The 25,147-nt window shown below is 42.0% G+C and overlaps 1 protein-coding gene and 1 pseudogene across 2 annotated transcripts in view; one reads left to right on the top strand and one right to left on the bottom strand.

The window, feature by feature from the left end:
- MYO3B (myosin IIIB) overlaps positions 1 to 25,147 on the top strand; it is a gene marked incomplete at its 3' end in the record, with an annotated part of 345,767 nt that overhangs the window by 141,202 nt on the left and 179,418 nt on the right. The window contains exons 10-19 of the mRNA XM_081095513.1: positions 962 to 1,078; positions 1,607 to 1,711; positions 4,296 to 4,379; positions 5,213 to 5,415; positions 9,845 to 9,943; positions 10,277 to 10,391; positions 20,477 to 20,603; positions 21,365 to 21,575; positions 22,281 to 22,428; positions 23,656 to 23,809. Of these exons, the coding sequence (XP_080951639.1) occupies positions 962 to 1,078; positions 1,607 to 1,711; positions 4,296 to 4,379; positions 5,213 to 5,415; positions 9,845 to 9,943; positions 10,277 to 10,391; positions 20,477 to 20,603; positions 21,365 to 21,575; positions 22,281 to 22,428; positions 23,656 to 23,809 (1,363 nt within the window). The remainder of the gene's footprint in view (positions 1 to 961; positions 1,079 to 1,606; positions 1,712 to 4,295; positions 4,380 to 5,212; positions 5,416 to 9,844; positions 9,944 to 10,276; positions 10,392 to 20,476; positions 20,604 to 21,364; positions 21,576 to 22,280; positions 22,429 to 23,655; positions 23,810 to 25,147) is intronic.
- On the bottom strand, positions 18,779 to 19,426 carry LOC308522246 (peptidyl-prolyl cis-trans isomerase B-like; annotated as a pseudogene). The gene has a single exon. The product of its transcript is annotated as a peptidyl-prolyl cis-trans isomerase B-like (transcript).

The following is a 25,147-nucleotide window of genomic DNA, read 5'->3' as shown; positions in this document are numbered from 1 at the left end:
TCGCTTGAAAGTTTACTAGCTTGCATAGCCTTGGTGAAACTCAGGGTGTATTTGGTTGCTGTGACACCCTGAACAGTTTTTTATAGTCCCTGAAATATCCTAAATGATGATGATAAAAGGACTAGATTTTTTTCCAATAAAGCTCTTTTTGTTGTAGATGTGACTGTGTTATATGAGCTGAAAAATGTTTTTCTGTTTAGAAAAAAAATGCAGTTTAACCCTTAGATGAAGATGGTTGTTTGGTCTTCATAAAGAGGAGCTTCAGTTAGGGAAATGGTGAAGTTAATATAGCTTTGAGTTCTAAATTTGAAAATTGTGATAATCCCCGTTTAAAATATGCATGTTTAATAGAGCTGTTAATTGCACTGGACGGGCTTCTACCTCTGGGGACCCTTAACTGCAATGCATGAAACATTATTTTATAAAAGTGTGCAATTCTGTATTCCCACCACATAAATTTTAAGTGCAGTGCTTTTAGAAATAAAGTTACTGTTTTGTCTATATTTTATCAATAGGAATGACCTATTGAATCAAATTCTAAATAGAGAATTTTGATTGGGTGAAATACATTTTTCATAATAACACATAAAACCTTTGCTGGATATTCAATGTCTTTTAGGAAGTCCCAGGGGGACTAATTCTTTCAGATATTCTTCTTTTTTTTCCAGACAGAGATCTGCTTTTAGTATCATTTCAGTCACTGTATGTTTTAAATTGACTACTTTCGTCTTTTAGAGGAAAACATAGGGTGTTCCAAAAAATGTATACACATTATAACAGCTAAAACTCAATTTTGAAAATGAAATGTATTTTAATAAACACTGCCTTTGTAATTACTCAAAGTGTGTGCATACATTTTGGGGACACCCTATATTCTTGTAAGGATATTTATTTTTATTTTTGGAGTCTCTCCCTTATTGGAAATGATGTTTACTCTCAATGCCGTTTATCCTCTTCTTAGGACACAATTACTCACCAGTTGCAGGAGCGTTATATGGACTTGCTCATTTACACGTATGTCGGCGACATCTTAATTGCCTTAAACCCCTTCCAGAATCTAAGCATATACTCTCCACAGGTAAGCGATGCTTTAAGAACACGTTGCTTCTTAGTAGGAAATTAAAAATCACAAGGGAAAATGAAAAGAAGGAAAAAGTGAGAATAAAACTATGCCGCCCCCCCCCCCCGCCGAAGGGTGTTATCCCAAACTACAGATAATAATGCAACACAGATGGAATTCTTACATTTTGGGGGAACTTTTTAAAGCAAGATGTAACAATGACCGCTACCATTCACTTAGTGCTTGCTGCAGGCATTGGGTTATCTTGTTTACTTCTTACAACCCTGGAAACAGGCACTATTATTAAGCCTATTTGGTATGTGAGGAGACTTAACATAGTGAGGTTCACTCCCTTGCATGAGCTCATGAAGCCAGCTAGCGAAGAACTGGAATTTGAACTCAGGCCTGTAGATTCTACAGCCTTCCTGATGCTACAGTTCCCCAAATATGTGACAAAGCCTTGGTTTCATGGCCACAGGTACTGGAGCATTAGAAGGTCCAGTGGGGTAGTAGAAGAGTCCTTTAAACTAATGATCTTTTCTTCAGTTTTCCAGACTTTATCATGGGGTGAAACGTGCCTCAAATCCCCCCCACATCTTTGCATCAGCAGATGCTGCTTACCAATGTATGGTTACTTCCAGCAAAGACCAGGTAAGAACTCACGTTCCTTCTCTACCAAGGCACACAGTAGAATGTGTTCTGTCTTCCTCTGCAGCTCCTAAGTCTTGGAGAAAACGTTCCATTCTGGTTGCTGGTATTGGCTCAGGGAAATGGGAAATGAAATGGTAGCTTGGAGGAACATGGACAGTGGTGAAGCCAGAGTAGCAGAACATGAAAACCTTTTTCAAGAAACATGTAACTTTCTTGTCAAGAGCACTCCTTTTCAATGCAATAAGGATATTTCTAATGTGAATCTGAGACACAGAGCTAACAGAAACCTAATTACGTGCAATGATTGTAATAAAAAGAGAATGTAGAATGACAAATGAAATTCATTCCTATTTAGGTCTCAGAATGTTTATGGTCCAGTCCTTTTTGCATGAAATACTGCTCATAGGTTCATAGTGGCCAGGCACTACACCGTTTAGCTGCTGAGAAATTGTGATGGATCTGGTAAATACTGAACAAACCTTGCACTCAATGCTAGTTAAAAACAAAGCTAACTCATATGTTTGAACTTGCTGGACCTCCAGTTCAGAGTGGTGGCCTATTTAACCTTGGACCCTTCCTTTACTTTCAATATGTTTTCCTGTGTGTCTTTATTTTGTTTAAAATAGAAATAACTTTCCTAACCAGTTTGGCTCAGTGGATAGAGCGTCGGCCTGCGGACTGAAGGGTCCCAGGTTTGATTCCGGTCAAGGGCATGTACCTTGGTTGCAGGCACATACCCAGTGGGAGGTGTGCAGGAGGCAGCTGATTGATGTTTCTAACTCTCTATCCCTCTCCTTTCCTCTCTGTAAGAAATCAATAAAATATTAAAAAAAAATAACCTTATTTTATGAGGAAATTTGACAAGAGAGTTATTATGTGTATATTTCCTGAGACTGTGAAGTTCCTGCTTTGGATTTGCTTAGGAATAGATGAAGTTATAACAGTGAAAATTACAAAATGGAGCACATGGGCACATGGATTCACCATAGGTTAGAAACTTGGCTTCTCCAAATTCTTACTTTTCCCAGAAACTTGTGGAGTGTCCATATATTTCACCGAGAGGAAGTAAATGGAGAGATATATGTGTTACTCAAGTTAAGAAGTTGCCCTACCATGTCTTTTTTTCTGGCACCACTTCTGACACCAAATGTGTGTCTTTTCCAACACCAGCCAATTCTCCGACACCAACTGGATGTCCAACAGTTCAATCCATTTAGTTCTAACTCTATATCCAGTGTTAACACAGATATCACAGGGTCAGAGATCTGTCCACAAGACTTCCCCCACTTCAGATGCCAGCAGCAAATGGGGTGTCCAGATTACCCACACTTCTGCCTGGCTGACTACAAATTCAGGGATTCTCACAATCCCCTTCAGGTTTGAAATTTCACTAGAACAACTCACAGAACTCAGGGAAATACTACTTAACGTTCACTGGTTTATTATAAAGGTTACAACTCAGGAACTGAACCAAATGGAAGAGATGCAGAGGGCAAGATATAGGGAGGAGGGGTGTTGCAAAGCTTTCATGCCTTCTCTGGGCATGCCCCCCTCCCAACACCTCAGCATGTTCACATCAGAATGAGCTCTCTGAAGCTTCTCTATCTAGAGTTTTTATGACTCACTCAATCTTTATCCCTTCTCTCCTCCCCAGAAGTTGGGATGGAGAGGCTGAAAGTGCCCATTCTCTAATCATGTGTTTGGTCTTTCTGGTGGCCAGCCCCCATCCTGAAGCCCCACCTTGAACCATTTGGTTAGCAGTTGGGTTTGGTTGAAAAGTACTTGTTTGTGAGTAACAAAAGATACTCCCATCACTCCTACCATTCAGGAAATTCTGAGGGTTTTAGAAGCTTTGAGCCAGGAACCAGAGACAAAGACCAAATGTATAGTTTTTTTAAATTATACTGTATCCACTAATCTCTTTTCTATGTAAAGAGCTCCTAGAAATGAATGATAAAAAGACCAACAATACAAAAACATAGGCGAAGTATATGAACTGGTTACTATAAAGAGAGTATGAATGACCTTAAACATATGAAAAGATACCTAACCTCACTCATAATAAAAGAAATGCAAATTAAGACTACCCTGAGATACCATTTTTTTGACCTATCATTTTGGCAAAAGTCTTTGGTGAAACTATAGGAAAATAGGTACTTTCATATATTGGTACAATCCTTAGGAAAGCAATTTGGTACTATCCATCAGATATGCAAATGCATTTGCCTTTTGATGCAACAACCCCATTTCTAGGAATTTATTCTGTAGATGAACCTACATATAATTATTAATGACCTATGAATAGAGTTCTTCATGGCAACATTGTTTATAGTAACAAAAGGGAAAAAATCAAGTATCTATCCATATGGGACTAGTTAAGTAGATTATGGTACATCTCTACAGTGGAACAGCAGGCAGCTATGAAAAGGTTGAAGAAGCTCTGGATGTTCTGAAAAGGAAAGGTATATTGCTGAGCGAAAAATTAAAGTGCACGGTGGTGGATGTTATATGAAAACCATAGTTGAACACACAGGGTGTTTTCTGTGCTGTGAATTCCTCACCAACACCCTGTTTTCTGTGTCAGTGCATTGTCATCAGTGGAGAGAGTGGCTCTGGGAAGACAGAAAGCGCCCACCTGATTGTCCAGCATTTGACTTTCTTGGGAAAGGTACCAACCACCTGCCTTATGTTTTGTGGCTACAAGTTTCTGCAGGGTAACCGCAATTTTACAAATGATGGAAATCCTGTTTTTGTTTTTTAGGGTTTGCATCAAAACATTCCATCTTTAGTATATTTGCCTCCTGATAGCTAGGGCCCTTAAGGTGTCAGCATGCCATCTTTCTTTCATGTCATGAGAAAAATAATGCCAGCACAAATTTACTAGATGATTGGCAGTTAATTTTTTATGTTTGTAATACCATAGAAACAGTTAGCCATTAAGTAGTAAAAGTGGTTAAACATTAGGAACAGCATCTGGGAAAGCCGCTAAGGTGATTAAAGGATTGTAAAGTAGGAATCTTGGAGCAAACGTTGAGGAAAATAAAAATTGTCAGCTCGGTGAAATGGACATTGAAAAAATGACTTAGAAATGGTTTAGCAGTTACGTATGCTCAGAGTTAGTGTATTATGAGGCCAAGAAAGATTTTAAGGAATATTTGTTACAGATGAGGTTTATGAATATTATAATGGATGACTGAAAAAAGTTATGGGATCTCTCTATTTAAACTTGTTTCTAAATGGTTTAGGCATTTTAATTGTCAAGGATTTTAAGTGAAGTGTGCTGGACAGAAACACTGATCTAATCTAGCGTCATCTGATGCCTATGCACTGGCGAGTGGCTCATCTGAGAAAGCAATGCTGGAGGTTGATGCTCATTTCCCCAAGCGAAGTTCTTCTCAAAAATATCCATAATGTGAATTCTATGGGCAGGGAAGGGTGCCTGGCAAACTGCTGGGTTAGTGTTTCTGGAGGCTCCTTGTAACTGCTCTCTGTTTGGCACAGGCTCATAATCAGACCTTGAGAGAGAAAATTCTGCAAGTCAACTCCCTAGTGGAAGCCTTTGGAAATGCATGCACGGTGATCAATGACAACTCCAGCCGCTTTGGAAAATACCTGGAGATGATGTTTACACCAACTGGAGCTGTGATGGGAGCAAGAATCTCTGAATATCTCCTTGAAAAGTCCAGAGTTGTAAAACAGGCAGTGTAGGTGCACTCTTTTATCGCTGGTTTTGCTCTGCAATGCAGACCAAGAGGCTTTGGGAATTTTAATTGCTGCATTTTCACTCTTGTCCTTAGCATCCTGATAGCTAGGATGGTTTCCCTGACCCTCCCTCCCCCCCAGCCTCTTCAGGAGCACAGAATTATTTAAGCAAAGGATAAACTGTGATTTCTAACTGAAACGATGTTTACAAGCAGAGTACAAAGGGCTGGGGTGGGGGTATTTTGAGATAAATATACCCTTTTCTCCTGAGTTGGTTATACCAAGTAGAATTTAACAACATTGCACATACTTTTAAAAATCATTAGGCCCCTTAAAATTGAACTTGTCTTAAAAAAAAAAGTACTGAGACTATTCTACATGTCAATTTTTTCCTCTAGATTGAGAGAGGAAAAACAATTTTATTTTAAGAGCAGGACAGCAATAGTGCTCAGCAACATGGACTGCTCTGGGTTTGGGTGCTGGCTCTGATAGTTACTGTGTAACTTTGGGTATGTCACTTAACCTCTCTGTGCCTCATCTGTGAAATGGAGATGATACTAGAGCCTACCTCATGGGTTTGCTGTGAAAATTAATAGTTTGTTTATATGAAATACCTTTAAAAAGTTCCCAGTATGGTACATGTTATCAGAGTTAGCCACTTTTTCTATTATTATTACTATTGGAGGACACCAGACCTCCTCAGGAACAGGCTCCATTCATGCGTTGTACAGTAATTATTGAATTCGTGCTGTATGCCAGGGCTGTGCTCCCTCCTGGGGTTGCAAGAATAAACAAAATAGATAAGGTCCAATATTCATGGAGCTTGGAGTGGATGGGGATTGGGGAGCCCAGGGAGGATCTCAAATGCAGAACATCTTACATGCAGAACAACTGTGCTAAGTACCAGGAAGAAATGTAAGGTGCTGTGAAGGTAAAACAGGAGAAGGAAGGGTACATGACCTAGTCCAGGAAGGAAGGGGCTCCCTGTGTATGAGACACTGTATCTGAGATCTGAGGATCACTAGGAGTTAGCCAATGAGGTGGGGAATTCAAAGGGAGAGAGGAGGAAAGATGAGCCCGAGACCAGATCATGCAGGACTTTGGAACCAGGCCGGGGAACCTTATTCTAAATGCAGTTATTCTTCTGAACCTTATTGTAAAGGTAATTGGAAGCCATTGAATGTTTTCAAGAAAGGGAGTCACAAAACCCAACAAGCATTTGGAAATGACTGTTCTGCCTTCAGTAGGGTGAATGGATTGGAGGGGAAGTATTTCATTGAGGCTGTTAGGATACTGTTGCCAAATCCATGTGAAAGGATGTTGGGCAGGACTAAGATGATAGCAGTGGAGATGGAGATGGAGAAGAGTTGACAAATCTGAGAGAGATGTGCAAGGAAAATCCACAGGACTTGTTGTAGGTTAAGAATCCAAGCATCTTCTTCTATCACACACTTGCAGTTTTCTTACAAAATAGGGCCTGACATGAAGAAAATTAAACAAATGAGCAAAAGGATGGAGTTAGAGTTATTTTAGCTTCCCTGTGGCTTCTTGATTAATTTTATGAGGACCTCATTTTTTTCTCCCAAAATTAAGGTGATTTTAAAGTTCAGGTAGCTACCTCTGACAGCGTAGAAACTCCAGTTTTCTGTGTTCAAATATAAAGTGGTCTTTTACTAATTTAATGTGAGAAGAGTTCCAGTCACAGCTATGTTATTTCTTACTGTGTATATTGTTCATTAACATAAATATCCTTATACCTTACTTTCCTCATATGCAAAAAAGGCATGCTAAAGCTGACATCACAGGGCTGTTATGCGAATTAAATGAGAAGATATGTGATATACCAAATATAAATCTGAAACATAATAAGCACCTAATAAATCATAGCTTATTATTATTAACTTTAGTCAATATGATAGCACTTAAACAGTAAAATAGACTGAAGACACATTGAATGAGTAGAAGATGGCAGCTTTACAAGTCCTGTTCAGCTGACCTTCTGATTCTGTCCTCTTCTGGGCACATAGTAGGAGTCCCCTTCTTGGTAGCTTGTGGCTGGATGTGGTCACATGACCAATTCTGGCAAATTAGCATCTAATGCAAAGACCCTCCAGAGCTCTGGCAAAGTGCAAGATGGTGACTGCTCTATCAGCCTGGGCCCAGGGTGACTAAGATAAACACAGCCCCTCCCCCTCCCTGCTGGCTTTCAGTGGATGTACTCTGAGCAAGAAGTAAATCTTTGCTGAGTTAAGCCTCTCAAATCTTGGGATGTTTATTATTGCAACAGAACTAAGCTAATTCTGATTGACACATGATGAAAATCAAGGTGAAATTATGCTAGGAATGGATATTGGTAGGCAAAGTTTGAAAGAATTGGAACTAGAGGTAGCTGCAAAAAAAAAAAGAAGACCAAGATGGATGAGCCAAAGCCAGCACATTTACCAGAGGTTAGCGAACAAGCGACATTCATACCAGGCACACAGCTTCATGAAACCCTATAAAGCACACCACCATCACCACATGCTGTGTTAGAAACCTGGGAGGTAGACTCCAGGCCCCTTTTCCTCACTGCCTTCATTCATTCTAGTAGTATTTTTTTAAAGTTATTCTTCCAAAACATATCTTTAGGCTTACTTTTGTTCTTCATCATCAGGGCCATTACCCAGTTTAAACCTCTCTTACAATCTAGTCTTCATCCATCAGCTAGAGTGTCCTTTTCGCAACATAAATGTATTCATGTCACACACTTACAGTGCACCCTGGCTCCAGCACATCAAATAATTCTAATTGATTAATCAACAAAATCCCCAGTATGGCCTAACAACTCCTTGCCTACCTGACCACCCCCTTCTCACTACATTCTTTAGGATCTGCTCCCTCTCTTTGGAATGCTTTCCCCTTCTCTCTCTGTAGCTCCTTCCAGCCCCTTCACATGCCTCCCAATTTGATTTAAGGGTTATTTTCCTAGAGATCCCTTCCCCTGACTTGACACAAGTAGCCCTTATTCTGCAACATTATTCTTCGTCTCAGCCCCTCCTTTGTCTCTTTCAAAGTCCTCTTCACAGGTTTCCTTATCGAGTCATCTAGCTCCATCACTTGAAGGGGAACTCCAGAGGGCCTGGATTCTGAGTCCTAAATCCCTTGCATCTGCTACAGTGCCTGCCATGATTGGCACTCGATAAATTTATAAGTTGAGTGAACAAATGAGTGAGAAACAGCAAGTAGATGTATCTAGATTACAGGGCAGAAATAAGAAGAGCTTTGATAGGATAAGCAACCAGAGGAAGGCTAGAATATCCAGGAGAAGCTGGAGAAAAGAGTGGGGCCCATGTCACAAATAGGGACAAGGAGTAGAAGCAAGACAAACTGTCTTTCCATAGAGCCAAGTTGGCCAAGGGGAGGATTTGCCAGAATTCTTGGGATTGAACAGGAGAGACTATCCTCCTCTATAGCAGTGGTTCTCAACCTTCCTAATGCCACAACCCTTTAATACAGTTCCTCATGTGGTGGTGACGCCCAACCATAAAATTATTTTCGTTGCTACTTCATAACTGTAATTTTGCTACTGTTATGAATCGTAATGTAAATATCTGATATGCAGGATGTATTTTCATTGTTACAAATTGGACATAATTAAAGCATAGTGTTTAATCACAAAAACAATATGTAATTATATATGTGTTTTCCGATGGTCTTAGGCAACCCCTGTGAAAGGGTCATTCGACCCCCAAAGGGGTCGCGACCCACAGGTTGAGAACCGCTGCTCTAGAGGAAAGAAAGGGATCCAGAGCAGTTGTACTTTCCGTTCCTTGTCTCATCATAAGCTGACAGCAGTCCATAGACCACACTTAGAGTAGCATCTATCTGAAAGGACCCTGGCCAGGGTGGGCTAGGAGAGGGTGGACAGCAGTAGATCAGGGGGACTGATGCGGATCATTTTGAATGTGTTCAAAAGAGTACAAGTTTGAAAGCATGAAGACCTCAGTTTGGGACCAGTTCCACTCCCTAATTTGCTGTACAAACTGGTGAGCCACTTAGGGCTCCAGAAGAGTTGGGAGTTTGGCTGAGCTCTCTAAGATGTATATCATTGTCTCTGAAGTAACATGGGCTACTAACAGAAGGCATGGGCACAGATGCATAGTCATTTGGACTGGAATAGAAACACATATAACCAGAACTGTTATCTGAACTGTTCCATTCTGTGGACAGTAAACCTAAGTGTGTTCAATAATGTGACATGGTTACAATTACTATACTAATCCTATCACTATTACTATTCTGTAATTGGGATGTAGCATATTGAATTGCCTGAAAATTCAAATTTGCTACAGAATAATATATTGCACAGAAAAAAAATGGTGTGAATTAGTTGGGGTGTGGAAGCCCAGAATATGTTATTAATAATGTCCCCCTCTTCCTTTTTGTTCTCAGGGGAGAGAAAAATTTTCACATATTTTACTATATTTATGCTGGTCTTTATCACCAAAAGAAACTTTCTGAGTTCAGACTTCCTGAGGAAAAACCTCCTAAGTAAGTGTCAGGGATTTTAATTGTGAATTTTTAATGGATATGTACCTAGGAGTTGACAAAACTTGCAAAGAAATGGGGCTGTTCTCCTCACTGGACATCCATAATGCCTTCAGCTGAAATATCGAGGATGAGATGGCAGGGACGGCCTCTCACCATTTGCATTTTCTAGAATGTTCGGAACTCAACTGCAGGCATTTTACTCAGCTATGTACACCACCATTCCACCACAGTACTAGGGAATGCCCCTGCAAAGAAGGAGCCCAATGGTGCCCTGGTATTTGGGGTGCCATTTGCCAAGTCAGTGATCCTTCTGTTTGATCATACTCTATTTAGGTACATCGCTGATGAGACTGGAAGGGTGATGCATGACATCACTTCCAAGGAGTCTTACAGAAGACAGTTCGAAGCAATTCAGCATTGTTTCAGGATTATAGGCTTCACTGACAAGGTAAGTGATTGTCAGGCGAGAAGGAAACTCAAGTGTTAAATATTTCTGGATCAATGTGAGTGTTCGGTCCAAGCCCTTCTGGTAGAGACAGGACTTTCTTGGATGTCATGAATTGGAAGAAGATATGAGCAGCCAGAAACAGCTGGGAGAGGCTTTATTGCAGACCAAGCGGCCATTGCAAACACAGCAGCCCACAGCGATGAAGCAGCCGTTCAAAGTAGCCCCCCGAAGCAGCCGTGCTCTGGCTGATCAGCAACACATTTCTATACTCACTCAGACAAAAGAGGCTTCTTGCCAGATAGTGACATCAATGTTACATAAGACAAAGGTGCACCTGTGCAGTGCATGCAGTAAAACTACCATGTCATTGCCTTTGCACATGCATATGGCCCATGGGCCTTTAACATCTGGCGTACTATGACCAGAGTTCCCACAGGGAGTAAAGACTTGAATGTTCCAACTTGGGGGAGTTCACTTGCTTCTCAGATGCCACACACCGGTCATGTCATAAGGTGTCACTCCTCAAAGTCTGACCTCAAGACCAGAAACATTACCATCACTTGAGAGCTTGTTAGAAATGCGGACTCTCAGGTCCGACCAAGAACAACTGAATCAGAATCTGCATTTTAACAAGATGCTCAGGTGAACATCACAGTCTGAGGACTGTTGTAAGTGCCATGTGCCTATGAATTGTTGTTGTCATTCATTCACTGCAGCTGTGATACCAAATGCCAAAATACTACTGCCCCTTTCTGAGCAGGGGTGTTCCAACCATTACAGTGGATTGGTTAATAGGAGTACAGGAATGTGTAGGTTACACCAGAGCCACAGAAATATATTTATGCAAGTATTTCCTTGACCACCAAGACAAGTTAATTTAAACCTTTCAACTTGCAGTAGCTTCCTTCTCCATGGTACACAGTTGCACATTATTAACTATAGTTCTAAGTACTGCACTCTTCTTATCGTACTAGATACAGGCTGTCTCTATTAAATATATGCTAGAGGTGACAGAAAGTATTTATAACCCTAGGCTCTCAAATATTTTTCTGTGATAAATTTATGTCATAGTTTCTGGGCTTCATGCCATCAATTTTGCAAAATATACAGATTCTTTTGCTTTTCCAACAAAGGAGGTGAATGATTAGGAAGTAGGTGAGAATGTTAAATCTTAGGGGATTAGATTACAAGACAGTTGAGTTACCGTGGGACAGCCATTCTGGATAAAGGATTGCTTCTGTAATCCAATGAGTTTGACCAGCCCTTCCCTCCCCAGCATCGTTGATTTTAGTCATAATAATACCTTTCTTCTTTCTAGCCAGCTGTTAATTTTCTCTGTCAGCCTCCCACAGACTTTAAACTGACCGACAGTGGAAAATCCCAAAGGTCAGATAAAAATAGATATATGTTTCCCTTGGCTCCTTAGAGGAGAGCAATTGAACAGGTTCCAGCATTGTTAAAAGATCTTTATGGTTATTAATTTATAGCGCTGTTGTTACCAAAGATGCATGGTAGAGCCATTTAAAGTTCTGGGCCATGCCAAAGTGTTTAGGGGCATACGTCCTTAAAAAGGTACAGGAACAATAGAGAAGTCAGCCATGGGGTTAATAATATTTTGCTTTCAATGAGTACAGTGGTTGATGGTTATAGAATACTGCAAAGAAATTGGTCCTAACTCTAAATAAAAATATATTGTGGTGCTGTTCTAATAATATAAATATACTGCAAATAATAAAACACATGCTGGCCCTAACCGGTTTGGCTCAGTGGATAGAGCATTGGCCTGAGGACTCAAGGGTCCCGGGTTCAATTCCGGTCAAGGGCATGTACCTTGGTTGCAGGCACATCCCCAGGGGGGAGTGTGCAGGAGGCAGCTGATCGATGTTTCTCCCTCATTGATGTTTCTAACTCTCTATCCCTCTCCCTTCCTCTCTGTAAAAAATCAATAAAATATATTAAAAAATTAAAACACATGCTGTTTTAGGATACAGTTAAAAAAGAAATTAAATATGCTATCTAATTTCTTGAAGTAAGCCATCCTAACCACTGTGCAAAAAAAAGTACAGAAGAAATGAATGACTGAATGCATTAATAAATATGAAAAGAAGGAAATGTAAAAAGTGGTAAACATTCTTAATTTGTGCATTATCTGGACTGTTAAATGAAAAACCAGAATGCAATTATATGTATATGTATATATACCATGTCCCATATTAATTCACACTGAAATAAATCAACTTATATCAGTTAGCAGCCTTGGAAATGGAAGAAAGTGGCTGGATCTTACCTCAATTCTTTGGTTATATCTTTGTCTCTATCTCTATAGACAACCTGTTTTGCTGAATTAACTTAGTTTACTCTGTTTATAAAGTCAAAATAATTTGACTAATTTCAGAGATTCAATTGAATGTAGTCAGGCATAGGATGCCAAATAGCTGGTGTTACAGAACTTTTTCTTAAAATTTTCTGAGGGACACTTCTAGACAGAATAATAATAACAGTTCCTTGCAGGAGACTGGGGGGAATATACCTAAAACCCTATTATGAAGATCGGTGCTTTCAATTCTTACTTTTGGAGTCAAACCTTACTATATTTGTTTAATACAGGGTGGCGCAAAAGTAGGTTTGCAGTTGTGAGTACGCAAAACAGAGTTTATTCTTGTATTATTATTAATTGTGTTATTTTTCATATGAACAGCTGTAAACTTAATTTTGCCCGACCCTGTATTATGTTTGTCTTGCTGGTATATAGATTATCATAACATATTAGAGTTTTAGGTATGTTCCTATTTAATACTACATGAAAACTTTTTCAGAAGATTACCTATGTGATGGTCAAGATTGCATAGTTATTGCAGATTCCTTGATGAAGAGTTAGGTAGAAGGCTTTGAGATTAAGAGCAAATGTCTTTTCCCTTCAAAATCAATGATGAGTTGGGAAAGGAGTGTATTCTGAGAAAAAAAAAAAAAAGAGGAAAAGCAGTGGACATACGTCCTGCATGGGGCTTTGTGGAAAAATGCTCTTTCTTCTCCATTTTTGCTAGTCGGTGGTGAAACTGAATTCACACTTATCAGCAATGAATTGGGAAATTCAGCTGGAGGAGTTGTTAGTCTTCTCGATAATTTTTTTCTGCCCTGAGGGAGGCATTTCCATATAGAACATTGGAAACTGGTAAAAAAAAAAAAAAAAGAGAGAGATAGAGCACCGTAGCAACATTCTGTAGGAAAGGCAGGGTTGCCAGGAAAGGCTCCCTAGCTGGAGATGAGGCAAGAGGAAAGGAGCAAGGCGAGGAAGGAGAAAAATCCTCCTCAGGGTGGCTGTGGAGGAAGAGAGGAGACATCTGGTTAAGAAGTATTGAGGAGGAAGAAATCCCACAGATGGACATACTACTGACTGAACTCTACCATGATTGTACAAGGGTGATGCTTTGATTAGAACATAAGAGTTGATACAGGCCCCTAGGCCAGAAAGGAAGAACTAACTAACCCAAGGGTGGGATTAACCCTTTGCGGTCCAATTTTATTTTGGAATTCAAACAGTCTGGTCAAAATTAATTGACGGGATTGAATGTTGAAGTTATCTGTCTCACTAGACCTCAGCTCGATGTTGGACCTGCTCCTAGCACCTGGTCTGTCAAGTCAACCTCCACGTTGGACCGAAAAGTGTTAAAGGAGTCAAGTGGAATAGCATGAAAATGTAGCATAGGGAGCCTCCTAAGGCTAAGAGCTCATTAATTAGGTGAATTTTGATATTCCTTCTCGAGTTTCCTCTCTGAGGAAGGAGACTTCAGTCATTCACATAGTGTTTGAACGCCAAAAAGATTTTGCTGAAGGTCATAGATAATTTTCCTTTTCAAAAGGGGACATGTGTGAGCATTGTGCAGAAGAGGACATTGCTAGAGAAATGATGTGACGAAAACCACCATTTCCTTTGGAGGTGATCACTCCAATGCCTGGGCACCTTTGGTTGGGAGGTTTCATGGCTTGTACTGTCATACATGGTGTGTTTTTGTGTTTGTGTGTGTATTGAGTAACTGGACATAGAAATAACAGACATAGAACCCACTGCTGTCTCCTGCTCTCTGAGATCTGCCTCCCTAGGACGTGGCTCACCAGCTGCATTCTGTAGGCCTCACACGGTATTGATGAAGGTAATGAGATTCTGTCATGTTAAATCCAGGCTAGTCTCAGAAAACGCATTTGGTAGGTGTTCCCTTTAGCCACTCTTAAATTGTGTGATTAAAACCGTGCTCCTTGGAGTCAGAAACATGACATCTTACATTTGATTTAGAAGCTTAAAGAACAATATTTATCTATAGTAGAACCCAGTTTAAATCCTCATTTGTCTTTGAAGCATTATCAGGTATCCAGCAGATGTCACTATACAGTCTGTATTCATTTTTTTGGCTTTACCGAGTAATGTTTATAGGAAGGCTCAGCTGGGGACTATGCTTTATCAATGGTTTAATGACAGTTTCTATTAGTTTGCTGCTATGTGTGGTACTAAATCAAGTTCCCCAACAGAGTATTTTTGGTGGAAGTACTTTTCTCTATCTAGAAGCATAAGATGTAGAAATTTCCCGGCTATAATATTTCATTCTCTCACCTACAAGAATGCATATGTTTAAATAAATAAATGTACATTATGTTTTACCATGAATGCTACGTATGTATCCAACTTCAATGTAAAAGTAGGACTGAAGATCATCTGAACTGTTTTTACAACACTTGTGACACCAAATACATGCAGTTTCCCCCACACACACCAACCAATTCTCCTACAATTCAATTGAACTCTGATGCGGTCTACCTGGAGTTAGCATCAGATCCCACAAGTTAGGGGCTCAGCCCCACATGATTGCCCCCACTTCCAACACCAATTGCAAATCCCAGAGATTTTTTACTTCTGACTGAGCGGCTATAAATTGGGAGTTCCCAAGACCCCCCTCCTCGGGTTCAATAATTTGCTAGAAGTACTCACAGAACTTAGGAAAACAATTTACTTACCATTCCTATTTACTTATTATTATAAAGGGCACAACTCAGGAATGGCCAAATGGAAGAGATGCGTAGCACCAGGTATGGGGTGAGGGAGAGCCACTTCCTCTCACCACTCTCCTGTGTTCATTGACCCATAAGTGCTCTGAACCTTATCAGTGAGGGGGTTCAGTGGTTCCAGTACAGAGGCATGACTGGTTAAATCCTTGCTGCTGGTGATTAACTCAGTCTCCAGCCCTTCTCACTTCCCCCTGGAGGTCCAGGGTTTGGCTAAAAGTTCTAACCCTTTCATCACAGGGTTAGTTTCTCTGGAAACCAGATACCATCCTCCAAGCACATTAGGATGGATGCAGGTGTGGTTGAAAGGAGCTTATTATGAATAACAAAGGACATGCCTCTCATCCTTATCACTCAGAAAAATTCCAAGGTTTTTCCAAGCTCTTGTGCCAGAAATCAGTGTGAAGACCAAATACTATATACTTCTTACCAATCACAATATCACAGATCTATTGAGTCTTCAAAATATTTCCTGACCTCATTCATAACTATATACTCCACCATTTAACTTCAAAATGTTCTAGTGAACCACTAATGCCCTGCCAACTGTTTCATAAGAGCTATATTCAAAAGAGGTTAAGGAGACATTTCCTCTTTTATTTTGAAGAGATAACCATACCTGAACTTGGAAGCTGGTATTAGTTAGGATAAATGGATAAAAGTGGCTTAAAGAACAAAGAAGGTCAGTTCTCTCTCAGAGCATTCCAAGGTAAGAGGTTCAAGTTGCAGAACAACTCCATTTCATGCAATCATTGGTCTCAAGCATCCTAATTCAAGGCTTGGTTGAAGCTGGGTTGTTGGGAGTTCCTGCCAACAATAATGGAAAAGAAAGTAAGGAGGAGTAATGTTGAATAAATGTTGGTTTCCATAAGACCAGTCCCAGAAGTGGCCCACATCATTGCACTTGCTCCTTTGTTAACAATTACACAGCCATACTTAACTGCAAGGGAGGTTAAGAAATTTGTTTGTAGAGGGAATACAAAACAACCATCATTCAGAACTACCTGAAAGCTGGCGGAATGGAAGTCCTACAACTAGAGAAGAAAGGAGAAAACATGTTGAGACTGGTAGGAGAGGTGGAGGTGTGGAACAGGCTGGACTGGACCCATGTGGGCTGCTTTTTTAATCCAGAGGGAGATAGTCCCTACAAAGGCTGCTATGAGGAGCAAGGGGTCCAAGCTCCACACCAGACCCCCCACTCAGGATCCCAGAGCTGGGAAGAGAAGCCCCATAACTTTGGGCTGTAAAAACCAGTGGGGATTGAGGCTGAGGGACATGGGAACTACCAGAGACCTAGGTGTCCCTCTTAAAGGGTCAGGCACAAGTTTACTCAGACTCACTTCCTCTGAGCTCCAGTTCCAGGAGGTATTGGGGGACCCAGACACATATGGGGAGGAACTGGGTTGTCTGGCATCGGGGCAGGAACAAGGGATGGCTTTCTACCAGATGGAGGTACTTGGGAGGTGCTCACAGGGGTCATTGTTTCTATACCAAGACCTCCCCAACCCAAGGCTGACTGGCAACCATATCTGAGTCCCCATCAACTTGGAGCACACTGTTTGCCCTGCCCTGGTGATTTGATGAAACCCTGCCCCATCCAATTTGCAGCCCCACCCAAGTTGTTTGCAGCAGTGTTCCCATATGAATGGCCTGTTCTGGCTTAGGCTTCAGATTTTGCTAAAGTCTCTCAAGCCGAGGCTGGTGTCAATATGCCCCAAACCTATCAATAAAAGGCCCAAGACCTGGCACCAGCACCAGCCTGCCTTGCTTCACAGCTGGACCTCACCCAGGCACTTCCAAACCCAATACAAATAGGAAGAATCTGCAGATCTCTCTGTAGCTCCTGCTGGGTGGCCTCAGGCAGTGGTTGACTTTGCACCTCCCTGGAGACCCAAGAGCCAGTGGAAAGCTTCAGACCATACCAGATTACAATTCTACACATCCACGAGCAACACATGCAAAGGGAAGACTCAGTGAGCACCAAAGCCCTATTGAAGCAAAGTCCTGCTCCATAGGGGTGTTTCCTGCACAGCAGCTCTCTCACTGTAGTCATAGCTGGTCCCCACAGCCAATTGGCCTGGAGGTTAATTCCTCCAGTGACACTGACAGCAATCAAGTCTCAACTACAACAAGACTGTGCTCACAGCCCACAAAGGGGTGCACCTAGAGTTCACAGCTCAGTTGACTGGGGAGGCTGAGCCATTGGGACCTATAGGACACCTACTACACAAGGCCACTCTACCAACTCCAGGAGACATAGCAGCTCTACCCAATACATAGAAACAAACACAGGGAAGCAGCCAAAATGTGGAGACAAAGAAACATGTCACAAGTGAAAGAAATGGAAGAAAGCAAACTACTGGATACAGTGTTCAAAACACAGTTATAAAGTTACTCAACTATCTTCATGAGACCTTCAAGAACTTATGCCAAAACCGGTTTGGCTCAGTGGATAGAGCGTCGGCTTGCAGACTGAGGGGTCCCAGGTTCGATTCCGGTCAAGGGCATGTACCTGGGTTGCGGGCACATCCCCAGTGGGAGATGTGCAGGAGGCAGCTGATCGATGTTTCTCTCTCATCGATGTTTCTAACTCTCTATCTCTCTCCCTTCCTCTCTGTAAAAAATCAATAAAATATATTAAAAAAAAAAAAGAACTTAGTGAAACTTTTAAAGTTCTTAGTGAGAATGCCAAAGTCATGGAAAAGGACTAGTTAGAAATAAAGCATACACTATCTGAAATAAAGAATAATATACAGGGATTCAACAGGAGACTAAGGGAAATATGAGGAAGCAAAAATCAGAAGAGAAAAAAGAAAATAGAATCCAAAAATATGACGATAGTATAAGGAGCCTCTGGGACAACTTCAAGCATACCAACATTTGAATTATGGGGGTGCCAGAAGGAGAAGAGAAAAAGCAAGATATTGAAAACCTATTCGAAGAAATAATGGCAGAAAACTTCCCCTACTTGGTGAAAGAAATACACTTACCAGTCTAGGAAGCACAGAGAGTCCCAAAACAAGAGGAACCTAAAGAGGCCCACACCAAGACACATCATAATTAAAATGCCAAGGGCTAAAGACAAAGAATCTTTTCTTTCTTTCTTTCTTTTTTTATAAAGAACTCCCACCTTTTTTTTTTTTTAATTGGTCAGCATTGGTAGAAGTTTGTTACAAAACTGGGCCTGTGGAATGTGAGGGGGTGGGTCCGCTCTGTCAGACATCTGCACCAGGGCTGGTGCAGCACAGAGCCCTGCGGAGGGCTGTCTTCACCCCCCCAGAGAGGGCAACAGGTTAAACAGAGTCACTCAAGAGGAAGTTGTCCCTGGGGCCTTAATCCTTGGCAATGGCGAAGGGCTTTTCCACCCTGATCTTGCCACAGTCTGCAATAATCACATCCTTCAGGGGCTTGTCCCGACCATCCATCTTGGTGCTCTCCACCTTCTGTACTACTTCCATGCTCTCTAGAACTTTGCCGAACACTACATGCTTGCCATCCAGCCAGGCTGTCTTGACTATTGTGATAAAGAATTGGGAGCCGTTGGTGTCTTTGTCAGCATTGGCCATGCTCACCCAGCTGGGACCATAGTGTTTCAGCTTGAAGTTCCCATTGGGGAAGCGTTCACCGTAGATGCTCTTACCTCCAGTGCCATCTCCCCAAGTGAAGTCTCCACCCTGGATCATGAAGTCCTTGATCACACGATGGAATTTGCTGTCTTTGTAGCCAAATCATTTCTCTCCCATAGCTAAGGCCACAAAATTATCCACTGTTTTTGGAACAGTCTTTCCAAAGAGACCTATGACCACCCGGCCTATGTCTTCATCTCCAATCCGCAGGTCAAAGTACACCTTGACGGTGACTTTGGGCCCCTTCTTCTCATCGGCCATGGAAAGTCCCAGCAACAGAAGGAAGATGACAGAGCCCATGATCAAGGTCGCAACGAAGAGAAGCTTTATGTTCCACTCCAAGAGGCGTAACATCCACAGGGAGAAGGGAGCACAGCCCGGGCAGCCAAGAAAGACAAAGAATCTTAAAAGCAGCAAGAGAAAAGCAATTAGTTACCTACAGGGGAGTGCCCATACGACTGTCAGCTGATTTCTCAACAGAAACTGTGCAGGCCAGAAGGGAGTGTCAAGAAATATTCAAAGTGATGAATAGTAAGGACCTACAACCAAGATTACTGTACCCAGCAAAGCTATCATTTAGAATTAAAGGTCAGATAAAGTGTTTCAAAGATAAGAAAAAGCTAAAGGAGTTCATTACCAGCAAACCAGTATTACAAAAAAATGTTGAAGGGTATTCTTTAAGAAGAGGAAGAGGAAGAAGAAAAAGATTTAAAAAACGAACAATAAAATGGCAATAAATACATATCTATCAACAATTGAATATAAAAATCAAAATAAGAAATCTAAAGAACAGAATAAACTGGTGAATTAAATAGAATCGGAGGCATGGAAGTGGAATAGACTGATGATTCTCAGAGGGAAGGGGGGTGGAGGGTGGGAAGAGATTTAACAAAGATCTTACATGTATATATGCATTACCTATGGACACAGACAATAGGGTGATGAAGGGGCAGGGCAGGAGCCAGGTGGAGTGGGCATTAAGGTAATTTGATACATGCACAGAAACATGCACAAAGATGTCCACGTGGTGTTATGTAGCAATAAATAACTGATACAGTAAAAAAAAAAAAAAGCCATCCAGCTCTTACTGACCAACATAGAACTCTGGGATGTGGAGCACTTTCCTCCTTTCTAACATATCTTTTCTTTCCATGTGAAATTTCAGAGGATTTGTTCTTCCTCTTAGAGGAATGAATTCAGGACTCAAGAACCTGTAGGTTCTTAAAAAATAAAATTAAAGCAAACTTTAAAGACCATTAGAAAAATAAAAAGAAATTTGTTTTGTGCACCAGGAAAAGGGAAAGGATGGATTTCGGTGACAACTGGCAGTTTCTTCCACGGTGCTGGTGCTTCCTTGTTTTCATTGGTGATCACCTTCAAACATGGCTCTTGTCTTTTTTTCAGGAGGTGCATTCAGTGTACAGAATTTTGGCTGGGATTCTGAATATTGGAAACATTGAATTTGCAGCTATTTCTTCTCAACATCAAACTGATAAAAGTGAGGTGCCTAATGCTGAAGCTTTGAAAAATGGTAATTATTTGCTGCCTGTGCACTGTGTTGCCAAAGTACATCTTTCTTTCACTTTGGTAGTTTTTAAAGACTCTATAGAAGATAGTGCAGCTGCTGCTGGTTCTTCTGCTAGCTCTGAGTGTTTTCACTATCCAGTGTTTCCTGAAAGATGTCTTGTAGAACATGAGCTGCAGATACGGGTTCTGCAGAAAAGAATTTCACGGCAGGTAACTTTGAACAGTGGTTCTCAACACTGGCAGCTTTTGAAAATCATCAAAAAAATTTTGAAAATAATACGAGAGGTTGGACCCCACTCTAAATCCATTGAATCAGCCTCAGCAGAGGAGAAAGCAGGCACCCAATTGGCTTTCTGTTTTACAAGTAATAATGGTGGTACGAAGAATGAGAATCCTGAGTTTACAAAAACCTCATTTAAATCAAATGAGCACCTTTTGTGTTAAAATACAGCACTTCTTATGGCCTGTAAAATACGAATTTGTGTTGTGACTCTCTAAGAGGATATTATAGTCTCCAGAAACTGTTCCAACTGACCTGACCAAAGCAACTTCCTCCCACTTTTTTTAATCTAACACCATGCAGAGCTTTCAGGACAGTGTGGGAGATACTGGGTCATCTGGATGCTTCTTGGGGTTAGGGACCTGGCTTGTTTATCTTGGACTTTGAAGTGCCAAGGACAGAGTAGATGTTGAGTAAATGCTGGCTGGATGAATGAATGGATGGATGGATTCATTCTCCAGTGTCACCCTGACGCTTTGTTCCAGCTGCCTCTGTCCTCTGCATCCGCCCTGAAGAGCTCCAGGAGGCCCTCACGTCACATTGTGTGGTCACCCGAGGAGAGACCATCATCCGCGCCAACACTGTTGACAGGGCCTCGGACGTCCGGGATGCCATGTCTAAAGCCTTGTATGGGAGGCTCTTCAGCTGGATTGTAAATCGCATCAATACACTCCTGCAGCCAGAGAAAAACATATGGCAAGTTCCCCCAGGGAGCAGAGGCCTCGGAAGAGCTGTCATCAACCCCGGTGTCTGAGAATTTGCAGGACAAAACCTTTGGTCCTCTCTTGGGCTTTCTTTAGCGAAGCTCTTAGGTCTTCTTCTTTTAAAAATGCCCTGGGCTCCAGGAGGGCCAAGCAGTGATACCCGAAAGGCAGATGATGGACAGAGCCAGTACAGTGTAGTGTTGAAGAGAACAGACTTGGCTTGGAACTTGACAAATAGGATTGGCATCCAAGTTCTACAGCTTGATCATCTGCATGTTCTAAGTGGTGGTTTTCTCATCTGTAAAATTAGGATAATAATCTTCTCATAATTAGGATCAACGGAGACACTTCATGAAAAGTTGTAAAGCACAGTATCTTACATTATCACCACGACTCCCTTGATTGTGGGTGGGGAGGTGAAAGCATGAGAGTGCAGCTCCCGCCCACGAGGAGTGGTTCCTCTTTAGTCTCTTTCTATATGGAGCTCCTACTGCTTTAAACAAGATGGAAATACTGTTGAACGACTAAAGGAATCCATGGTTTAAGACACAAACGATTCCTTTCTTAGAGGCGGCAGAATGCTACTTCCCATGAGTGGGTATATGGATTGATAAATACGTGGGCACATACATACATTCTCACTGTCCTCTGAGATGAATGTTTCCTTCCCTGAAAGGTTGTATTCTCTCTCCTGCAGTAGTGCAGACGGCGGTATGAATGTGGGAATATTGGATATTTTTGGATTTGAGGACTTCCGGAGAAATTCATTTGAGCAGCTCTGCATAAACATCGCCAATGAGCAAATCCAATACTACTTCAATCAGCACGTTTTCGCTCTTGAGCAGGTAATAGTGAACTCTGAAATCAGGAAACCTGACCGGGGAAGGTGTCTCCAAGTTGCCCACAGTGTGAATCAGAAACCCTGCTAGGCTAACAGGTAAAATGCTCTAAGGGGAAACCCACTGGTGAGGCTGTCCTGCCAGAATAAATCAATGGTCTCCATTCAGCCTGAAAGACAAAGTCTCGATCTTTGTGGAAAGGCACATTTCCTCCCTTGGGCGGAGCTGGTGCCAAGCCAATTATTTCATGTGTATTGCCCCCAATACTGGATTTTCTTCTACTTTATTTAGCTAAAAATATCTATGATCATGTCCAAAATGACATGGGACAATCTTGAATTCAGAACACAGGTTCTTATGTTCTTAACTCTCAGGCCAGCGCCATCCCCCACCTCCAGCTCACCAGATCCTACCGGAACTGGATGGGTGTCTCAGGGGAAGAGTAGGACAGGTTTTCTGAAATGGAAGTCTTTCCCCAATGAGTTTCATGACAAATAAAACAGGGTGTGGAGCTCGTTGGACCCTTCTCTTCCACCCCAACGCCAAGACTCTCCTGAATCAAATAGTTGCAATAATGAGACATTCTGACCAAATCCCTTGTTTTAATGAAGAAGTGGGGATACACAAACGATAATATGATTAGAGAAATAGAGACATGGACTAAAAATGCCAATATTGGTTTTCTCATCGGAGCTGGGTAAATCCATACTGCACTGCTCTCCCCTCTTAACCAACACCCCCCTCCCCCAACCCCCACTCCCCACACAAAATTTGCCTTGTTTCAGTCCAGGTTCCATGCATTTATTTCCCAGGGAAATCTGGAGTTTTTCTAGTTTTTCAGTCCCAGATGATCCCCTTGCAGAATCCTTTGCAAAATAGAAGTCTGCTTTCTACCTGGTTCAAATCATACTTGTCACACAGAAAAAAATTTTTTTTTAATTCGACTTCTTTTCTACCGGAGTTTCTAAATTATGTTACCAAATCATTGTTTGGGAGATAGAGAGCCATCCCTGCTTTTGCCCACTTTAGCTGCCTGCCACAGGCCACCCATAGGTCAGGCTTAAACCAAAGCTTTAACAGTGTTATATGCAGAAGGGTCCTTTACCAGCATAAGGACACCCTGTCTTCCACATGTGTTCAGCGTTGCAGGACATAGAAAGTTCATGCTAAGGCAGCCTGGTGGTGCCTCGGCCAGTTTGGGGCTGGAGACATTCACACTCGGTTTCCTTCCAGATGGAATATCAGAACGAGGGCCTTGACGCTGCCCTTGTGGAGTATGAGGACAACCGGCCACTCCTGGATATGTTCCTCCAGAAACCCCTGGGGCTACTGGCGCTTTTGGATGAGGAAAGTCGGTTTCCCCAGGCCACGGATCAGACCCTGGTTGGTAGGTACCTTTTGGAAAGGGATATACACTCAGAAGAGAACCTGGCTCATGTCAGCCAATGAGTGTGGCTTAATGGACCTATCCTGTGTATTTTAGCCACCTGGTGAGTTGTGAAAGTGCTTTTAAGAAATTGAAATGTCCAGCAAATGTCCCAAAAGAATATCTTCAGTCTCTCAAACCCTCCTCACGATCCTATTTCTGCAAACGGAAATACCATGACCCTATGTCAACATCGTTTCTATACCTTCCTTTCCCTTGTTTCCCACAACCAATACTTGCTTCCCCTCCATTTCTTACCCTGCTCTCATATCTCCACCTGGACGCCCCGCCACCTTTAGGCCAAGTGTGTATAGAAGCCCCTTCTGGCCTCCTGGTGTCCAGGCTCCTACTCTCCCCCTCTATCCTGGACATCCTGGCTAATGTAGTCTGTTTAAAGCTACCTTTTGTAGGCTACTGTTCTCTATGGCATGGCAATAAAACACCTCCTCCGGGCATGAAAGGCCCTCCTACCCTGCTCCTCTTGACCCCCTTCCTCTCCTCAGATCCTCGGTGTTGCACACGATCCTGGCCCTCACTTAGACTGTGAGATGCTTGAGGCAGCAAAGCTCGAATCCTCGCATCCCTTTGGTACTTCGCACCATTCCTCTCACAGAGGTGGCTCTCAGCCACAACAATAGCAAAAGTGATCCTCGAGGGAGAATAAAGTTTCAGGTCTTTTCCCCAGATGGAAAATTGGTTTATGACAGAGATTTGCTTCTAGGAGTTGAAACTGTCACCCCATTGGCTTCGTTTTATCTATAAAATTGTCACAAGTTGCCAGGATGAGTATTTGCCTTCCATGGGATCTCTTTATGGTTCGGGAACTAATTGGCTGGACTTCTGGTGTCATCACTGTCCATGCTCCATGCTAGGAGTTCTCAGAGCAGAACACAGGATCCCAGAGTATGGCCTGACACCAAAGACAATGTAAAGCCCTGGCCCATTTGCTCAGTGGTTAGAGCGTTGGCGTGTGCACTGAAGGGTCACAGGTTCAATTCTGGTCAGGGGTGTGTGCCTCAGTTGCAGGCTCGATCCCCAGCCCTGTCAGGGTGCGTGTGGGAGGCAACTAATAGATGTGTCACTCTCCCATTGATGTTTCTCTCTGTCTCTCCCCTTCCCTTCCATGCTGAAAGTCAATGGAGAGAATGTCCTCGGTGAGGATTAACAACAACAACAAAAAGACCACAGGAAACAGCTAAATGAGTGTTGTATTGTGAGCACCTGCTTTACCAGGGGCTCTCTCTCCACTGCATACACATAGGGATAGCATCGGGCTCCTCTGAAATCCCTTGTTCTGGG

Source organism: Myotis nattereri (assembly GCF_964212035.1).
Source record: "Myotis nattereri genome assembly, chromosome: 7".
Taxonomy (NCBI): domain Eukaryota; kingdom Metazoa; phylum Chordata; class Mammalia; order Chiroptera; family Vespertilionidae; genus Myotis; species Myotis nattereri.
The sequence above is the reverse complement of the archived record's forward strand: the minus strand, read 5'-3'. Positions and strand labels throughout refer to the sequence as shown.